Source organism: Megalops cyprinoides, chromosome 6 (genome assembly GCF_013368585.1).
Source record: "Megalops cyprinoides isolate fMegCyp1 chromosome 6, fMegCyp1.pri, whole genome shotgun sequence".
In the NCBI taxonomy this organism is placed as follows: domain Eukaryota; kingdom Metazoa; phylum Chordata; class Actinopteri; order Elopiformes; family Megalopidae; genus Megalops; species Megalops cyprinoides.
The window spans coordinates 13,755,469-13,764,262 of NC_050588.1; the positions used below are offsets into that span (position 1 = coordinate 13,755,469).

The 8,794-nt window shown below is 43.1% G+C and overlaps 1 protein-coding gene across 1 annotated transcript; it reads left to right on the forward strand.

Moving 5' to 3' along the window:
- Positions 1–939: 939 nt before the first annotated feature.
- On the forward strand, positions 940–8,794 carry LOC118779347 (proline/arginine-rich end leucine-rich repeat protein). The gene is made up of 3 exons (XM_036531408.1): positions 940–1,030; positions 6,360–7,330; positions 7,747–8,794. Exons 2-3 carry the CDS (start codon positions 6,364–6,366, stop codon positions 7,911–7,913), a joined length of 1,134 nt encoding a protein of 377 aa, XP_036387301.1. The 5' UTR covers positions 940–1,030; positions 6,360–6,363; the 3' UTR covers positions 7,914–8,794.

An 8,794-nucleotide genomic window follows, 5' to 3' on the forward strand; every position in this document is an offset into this window, starting at 1 on the left:
CTTTGTAAAGCTACAAAATATGCCATCTGTTTATCTGAGATCCGTGCGGTACCAAAACATTCATTATCCAAAATATATTTTCATTCCATTCAAAGGCATTTGATCCGTCTTTCATTTGTGACTTGTGAATTCCCACTGGTAAAGAACAATGTTGTGACATCAGTTTTGGGACTGGATGGGTGGAAAATGAGCGTAAAACGTTTTAGAGACTGGCCATGTTCTCTCCTCATCTCCCTCCAACCACCACCAACTCAGACTGCTAAAGAATGCACTGCTAATGTAGGTGAAAAGAGAACGAGGGGAAATGAGAGATAAGAATGGATTGAAACCCACAATATTAATTTATATAGAATATAAGAGGGGAAGGTACCTCACAAGAGCCCGTTAGGCACCTGAATATAAAGCTGTGTTTGAATGGGCACCCTCCACACTGAGCAAGAGGATAACACAGCCATATTACAATAAAATTTTGTTGCCAAAAAATATTTCAAAAAACAAAACGGCTAAGCCTGTGTTAATCTTCCCAGAATCGGAGGGCGGTGGGGGCTGTACTGCCGCCAAAAGAGGGCCTTGGAAGAAGAGAAAAAATCAGGGAAGTGCGAGTGTGATTGGGCAAATATGGCATTGGGTGGGGCTGCAGCTAAAAGTCAGACAGAGGTTTGATACTTCTCCTTTTATGTTAAAATCCACCTCCCCCCCTTTCCAGCATTAACTGTTGGAAGGATGTGACTGCATCCTCTCTCAGAGGGATTGGCATGAGGATTAAATCTTAAGACCTTTTTTTGGGCGGGGGATAAAGGCTGTATTGTTGACTGTCAGAGGAAGAATTTGCAAGGAAAAGGACCCAATAAGCAGCCAGCTTCACTAAGGAGGAGAGAGCGTGTGTGTGTTTATGTGTGTGAGAGAGAGAGAGAGAGGGAGAGAGAGAGGAACGAAAGAGGGAGGGGGGAAGAAAAGGAGTGACAGAGTAAATCTCTGGAAGAGAGAGAGAGCTTGCGACTTTATTAAAGAGGGCAGGTACCAGCTGCAGGTAAGAAACGGAGACGTTTGATTTTTATCTTTTCTTGGATGCAGTAGATGTCCTTTCAGTTAGTGAGGGTGAGCGCATGCAGGCAGGAGTGAGTGAAACCTAGCAAGTGAGGCAAATGAACGGTGTCTCTATGTTTCTATAGAAACAACGCTGCCTTCAAAGTGGTACTCTCTCCCAGTTTGTTTGCATTTCAATTTCCGAGCGCCGTCTTCGCAGTTTTACAACATGAGGTTTGCTACAAGTGAGAATCATAGAATTTTTTTGGTAATATGCCCAAACTATCAACGACAGTCTTTATTTTAACTGTACTTTACTGTACTTTTGAGAATTCCTATGCACTTTTGTTTATATTCAACTGCTCTGTTACATAAGGCAGAACTGCACTTTTTTCCCAGCTTTGACTTACGAAAACAATACTGTGCTTACTTTGGCAAGGGTAGGCTGAACATAATGTCACATGCTTCTAGTTTAATTGGAATTTCAGTTCAAAATTTTTAAAGGGGGTGACCATTTTTCACAGTGTAATACATTGACCTCATACAGTCAGTTTTTTCCTGGTTTCAGTCCTACAGTATGTATGGTAGGTAGTCCGTCTGCTCCAGATTCCTCTGCCAATGAATTAACTTCAGTGAAATTATCAAATATTCATTGCACTTGCCTTTACAGCTCAGGATAAATGGGGTACTAAAGTGTTAGAACATTCGGGTAATTGTACATTACAACTTGCAGTTTTACTTCCCATATGTGGATTGCACAACCAAAGCACAGCACCAATTACATCAAAATTATATGCCACTGTTTCAGAGGTAAGAAGTGAAGTAATGCCCAAATATTTGTGGAAATTAAGGTCAAAGGAAAAACTAATGCCGCAGACAATGTTGAATACTAAAATCCATCAGAATCTGACACACGTATTCTTTTGTGAGGATTAGCTGAATCGCTGCTGCTGAGTATGTTTGGTTTCCAAGCGTGCTGCTGAAGGAAACATTCTGATGGCGCAATCAGGATTCATCCCGTGCCACGCGAATTCCGCGCTGAGAGATTCAGGGTGGGGACCGCAGTGGAAAGAGCAGAAGTGACACCGCAGATCACCTCCTTTATCCTTTCCAGATTCGCTCTCACGGCAAATTTGGCAGCGCACTTTATTATAATTGCTGATAATTGCGCGGTTTCCTTGAAATGTTGTGGAGGAAATCCAGAGCTGTCCGGGATCCAACTCCGTCCAAATGTGCGCTGTTTGAGTGCAGAATAAATTGGGTGGGAAAAGAACATGACATATAATATAGAATATTAGCAGCAGTTTGTCCAAAAAAATGTTATTCACACAGGCCTCATAATTCACTGTGTGTAGGATGAGACTGGGAAGGAGGGGGGTGCACCAATGATAGTTTTTTGTATGTTTGCTTTTTCAGGAAGACTAACAAACGATTCTCCTGTCATGTGCCCTATCAAATCACCTTCTGATTTAAACTATTTGTCACCTGATGATGCTAGAATAATATCAACACTTTCATCAACCTGTTGATTGCCCAGCTGGTACCTCTTGCCTCTGTGTTGTACAGTGCAATGGAACACACTAACAGAGGACAATACCCCCTACAGCTATTATGCGTCTGGCTGATTACAGTGTCACATTCTGGGGATTGTCATGTGCTTAGCAATTGTCACATCTGTAAACATTAGCTCTCCAAATCTGCTATCCAGAATATTTCAACAATGGAACACACTGCTCCGCTAACTACCTAATGTTGGACTGTGAGGCAGGGAAAAAGTCAAATCACAAACAACACAACGGTGCCAAGGAATGCAATTACTTCACAGATATTTCCACTGGCTGAATAAATATCATTTTTATCACTTTGCGGGCAGCAGTCTTACAATTTTTTATATTTATAATTGTTTATATTTATCAAATATGGTCCCGTGTATTGGCTGCATCTCTTTTCTCACGACAAAGAGAGTGTCGGTACAGGCGCTCATGAAAACAAACACATGAAGAGGACAAATGGAGCACTGTGGTGTTGAATAAGAAGCATTAACCATCACCCTCATTTATACCTTCAGCAGAGATCCTCTAAAGCAACTCATAATGGTCACAGTGCCTAGTCATCGTGTTTCGGTTTGAGAACCCTGCGCCTGTTTGTAGGTTCACTAAGAAAAACAACTCCTCTGACTAACCCCTTCCGTCTGCTGTTTTTTTTTTCCCACAACTGTGCTTCACCTCCATCACTCCACCACAGTTTCAGTTGTGTATTAGACTACAGAATGAGTAAAAAGCATTGGAAATTAGCCTGAATGGGGATGTCTGCTGATCAAATCAGTAGCATGCATGCACTGTATATACATTATGTAATGCGCATGCTCTTTATAGATCATAAGTAATGTGCGGGCACTGTATAGATGCGCATATATGTACATATAGCATGTAATTTGATGTGCATGCACTGTATAGATCACATGCAATGTTACATATATAAATTGTACAGATAGTATATAATGTAATGTACATGCAATATAGCGCTCCAGCATTCCATGATCTCCCCACCCTTTGCCAGCAGGGGCCCCTGACCTTGTTATCGCCATGACGAGGCAGCTGTCATTCAGCCAGCCAGTCAGAGCCAAACATCTGCAGATCATCTCCCTCCAGGACCAGTCCAGTACAAATTAGGCTTTGTGTGAAACACACCGAGGGCCCCGAAAGACTCCCTTCTGTACCCATAAGAGCTTTCATTAACATATGTGTGTGGGAGCATTAGCACCATAGCAATAACACAATATGCACATATGCAGCATATTCAGGGAATGTGGGCTTGATGCCAAGCATGTTCAGCCAGTCCCCCAGAATCATTCACCATTGAGAGCAATGGTGGGTTGTGACCTGGATCAGTGACTTAGCCTTCTGCCAACAGCCCCCTGGCCAAATCAGACATTTATGCGTGTACAGTACTGATGCACTGTACAATACCTACTTCTGCATTAGACAACCCAGGAGCTTTACAGTTTACCTCCTGCACACAGAGGGTGCGACCCAGGAGTCACAATGTTCATGTTATTGGATCATACGCTCTCACTAAAACAGAAAGCAGCTTTTGGTGTTTGGTGCATTAAAAATCACAGGAATGAGGTGATAATTAAATAAAGCTGTGTCTGTGGCTCTCAGTATGTGGCAAGAACAGGGCTGTTATGCCACTAGTGACTGCATTGCTTTTGCGTGACTTGGAAAAGATTGGACAATAAGAGACAGGCGAATGTACCGTTGGCAGTGCATTCTGGTTGCATTTAAAAAGTATCTTATAAAAGGACTGAGAGGATGAATTTTATCCATGCCTTTCTGGTTGCTGAACTTCCGGACTTGGTTATGCTATTATGGAGGGGGTAATAACACAATTGTTATTTTGACCCTTAGTTGTATCTGTGTTGTAATCAGGGCTCGTCAGTGAGAAGCCCATCCATTACTCTGTGTAGAAACAGGCTCCGGTCATGTGACCACTTCAAAATCCACTCACCTTGTGACCTGCTATTAAAAACGGTGTGTATATTTGTGTGTGTGTATGGACTGCAATCACAATGCCGACCCTAAACTAACAGTAAAGCATTACTCTCACTTATAAGTCAAGGTGGCTCACAGTGGGAATTGCATCACTGTTTCTCTGACCCTGGCCAAAAGTTTTCCTTTCCTCGCTTCCACCCACCAGCCTTTCGGCCCCACAGCTGAGGATTTCTTTTTTTTTTTCATCACGTTTAAGCGGACTCCTCGGACCTCCCGGCACAATGGTCTCTTTATCCTGAGCGCCCCAGGGCCTGAAACAGCAGCACGGCCTGGAAAATCATTGCAATCACAGTTTATATATATATATTTTCACTGTAGGGCTGCTAATGACGCTGCCAGATGTGGAATGATGGTGCTTGTCTACAGAGACAGGACGTGGAAGCAGCAGGAGAGTGCTCAAGGCAGCCACTGCACCACGCCAAGCATGCTGGCTGCTGCACTACATGTAATTCAATGCCTCAGGCTTCGAGTCCTGCAGAATACTGTGGGGCATTCGATTCTGGATTGAATTATGTAACTGAGGTAAAAAAAAAAAAAGAAAGGAAAAGAAAAAGAAGACCAAGCACGGAAATAAAACTCTGTCAATCGCCATTGTTTTCTTTTTAATGTTATGTAATGTTACGCTGACAACATCAGATAAAAATCTCAGATTGCAGCATGTGCTTACTTGAACCAGTTGAAAAGTTCCTGCACCTTAAAGAGCAAAAGCTGATTTGGCTCTGAGAATAGTCTGACTTCTAAAATAATACAAACATTTTATGGAGAGTACGGTTGATGGATACAGTAGGCCTTTGGAATTTCCTCAGACTTAGACTACTTAAAGAGCTGGTCAGCAAAAAATAGACCATTTATCAAGTGCATTGGTTTATTTTCTCTGTCAGACATCTGGACAAAGAGGGCAAGGTGGCTTTTTTCCATGGATGTGAAGTTGTCTCTCGACTTGTGTGGTGTAACATTGTGTGGTGTCACTTTAAAAGTGAGCAATGTGTCAGAATAATTTACCCGTATACCGTCCAGAATACTTTCACACAAGAGCAATAGGCCATTTGGAGGAAAAAACAAACAAAAACATTACTGTGTTTCATCCAATAATACTGAGAATGTAAATGACAAAGTCAATAACAAAAGACATACCATACCAATGTCCAACTCCAATGGCAGATTGCCCTGTACTCTTGTACTTCCTGTAAGACACTGATGCAGCAATGCTACTGTTGACAGTTGCAAAATTATGGCAAAAATGGCAAAATTACTATTTTTGATTTTATAGTTGTTTATATGCTGTATTACTTCACAGGACCAATTATCTTGAAAATTGATGGTCAATAACAATGTCAGTGTCAGTGTGATCAATTGTCGTCCACTCTCTACCTGGCCATGAGCTCGTTTTTAATGGTGATAACGTTGCAGCATCCGTTTATGCATCCATTTAATAACAGGCAACTCAGACTCAGACATTCTGGTTGGGGTTGCTGTCTTTGACCTCTCAGTAAATACTACACTTATTCATTGTTAAACAATGATGCAGAATCTGTGTTTAAGCAAGGTTCAACATCTTCATAAAACTTTTGCACATACAGCTGGCTGGCTGCTGTACTAAGGTATGCATTTTCCTTCCTCAGCCAAAACTTGATGTACTTACTCTGTATTGTACTGTCCCGCTCTTTGTCCCACTTCCTCTCTCTCTCTGTCTCTCTCTCTCTCTCTCTCTCTCTCTCTCTCTCTCTCCCTCTCTCTCTCTCTCTCTCTCTCACTCTCTCTGCACTGACCTGGAACCAGGACCATGAAGGCTGGTTTTGGATTCTATCCTCTGCTGATCCTCCTCCTGCTCAGTGTTGCCTGGGGCCAGAGGACCAGGCCGAGACCTGGCCGGCCCCCTTCCACCAGGAGGCCCCTTCCCACCAGGAGGCCCATTGTCCCGCAGCCTGAACCCAAGGAGCCCACAGACTTCCCCCCTCCCATCCTGGGCCCGCCGTCCCCCATGTTCCCTGACTGCCCCAGGGAGTGCTTCTGCCCGCCCTCCTACCCAGAGGCCCTTTACTGCGAGAACCGCAACCTCCGCAAGGTCCCTGTCATCCCGTCCCGCATCCACTATCTCTACCTCCAGAACAACTACATCGACGAGGTGACGGCCGAGCCCTTTCTGAACGCCACTGAGCTCCGGTGGATCAACATGGACAACAACCGCATCCGCAGAGTCGATCGGCAGGTCTTTGACAAGGTTCCTAACCTCCTCTTCCTCTACATGGGGCGGAACAACCTGAAGGAGGTGCCGAGCGACCTGCCGTCCAGCCTGGAGCAGCTGCGGCTCAGCCACAACCAGATCTCAAAGATCCCTACCGGCGTCTTCTCTAAGATGACTCACCTGGCATTGCTGGACCTGCACCACAACAAGATAAGTGACAGTGACCTGGGCAAGAACATCTTCAGGGGCCTCAAGAACCTCGTCCAGCTCAACCTAGCCCATAACATCCTGCGAAAGATGCCCAGCAATGTGCCCCAGAACATCTACCAGCTTTTCCTGGACAGGAACAACATCGAGGAAATCCCCAAGGATTACTTCCAGAATTTCCCCAACTTGGCCTTTGTCAGGCTCAACTACAACCAGCTGAGTGACAAAGGGATCCCGAAGATGGTGTTCAATGTCTCAAACCTCCTAGACCTGCACCTGGCCCATAACAAGCTGACCACAGTGCCAGCTTTCAACCACAAGCTGGAGCACCTGTACCTCAACAACAATAACATTGAGGGTAAGTGGAGATTTTTTTGGCTGATGGTTTCATTTTAAAACTCACAGACAGGAGTATATTTCTTACATTTTTTGACCCCTTTTTTTTACTTTTTCAATGAATGAATCCAAGTGCCACTGCATTCAAGTTTTTCAGTACTCTGAATATCAACGCGGATAGAACAGGGCATTCCAATGGTTGGCTGGGCTGACTTTGCAAAGAAGAATAATGTGTGAAACAGGAAATGATATTAAGTTCTTACCCAGACAAAACACTCAGATAGAGAGGTCCAAATATGACTACTATTAGGCTGCTTGTTGGAACATGTTTCATGCCAAAATATTTTATTGGGAAATATGCATAAGCAGGCAGAGGAAACCTAAATCAATCTACAGCCTGTGGGCGTTTTAGTAATATTGTTTCCTTTGCCATTGCAGCTATCGACGGCTCTGAACTTTGCCCTTTCCCCGTGATGGCCACTGAAATCGACGAAGACGACCTGCCCAAGCTGAGGTACCTGAGGCTGGACGGTAACCACTTGCATCCTCCCATTCCCATGAACGTCATCATGTGCTTCAGGCACCTCAAGTCCATCGTCATCTAGAGCGTCTCTGGCCTCGGGATTCCGCGGCCACTCCCACAGGCATGGACACTTGCCCCACCCACCTCTCTGTGGGGAACCAACTAAGAGAGTCCCAGACTGTAAAAAAGACACCAAACCTTACAGCACAAGCCTTCTTTAATACATGTCGGAATACTTTTTTTTCTTTGCAACTGAACCTTTCCATCCTAACGGGCAAAGACTATATTTATAGCAACTAAGGGGAATGCCAACACAAAGCTGTGTTTCTAGTTTTAGTTGCATTGACAGTTTCCTACCTGCATGGATATAGTTGCAATTAACATATTACTTGTTTCTGTAAGTTTTGTTTATAGTAATACAAATAGTAATTTTTTAAAAAAAGAATGTTACTCCTAAAAACAAAGGTACATTAACTGACATACTACGTACTTAGTGTAGTTACGATTACAATATGGTTGATATGTACATACACGTGTATTGTTATGTAAAACAAGAGGGGGAAAATCTAGGCTAGGCTTCAAAAGACAGAATTTTGATCTTAATATATTCAAACAGATAAGTAAAGAGTGAAGGTAAACCCACGTGACTACCATGTAGTTGAAAATGTCCTCAGTGTACCTGTGTTTTTAAAGGTACTATGTGTAAAAAGATACTTTTCTCTTTATTTTGTATAAATCAGATCTGTATAAATGAAACCTGCTCTGTATCATAATGTATGCTTTACTTCAGTATGTAGACCACAGCCCAGACTACAAGTCTCCTATTTTCATGTGGAGAGTCAGATACATTTTCACAATGTCTCATAACTTTTCGGATGTATGATTCAAAAACTCAAAATCACAGTTTCATTTATCTTCAAAACAGTATGTGCAGTAGCTTGACAAATAAAATTACAAAATGTT

Bases quoted from the DNA above. Each gene is read 5' to 3' on its own strand.
- LOC118779347 (XM_036531408.1), top strand. From the start codon at position 6,364: ATGAAGGCTGGTTTTGGATTCTATCCTCTGCTGATCCTCCTCCTGCTC. The intron at 7,331-7,746 runs GTAAGTGGAGAT...TTGCCATTGCAG, and splicing joins CAACAACAATAACATTGAGG to CTATCGACGGCTCTGAACTT.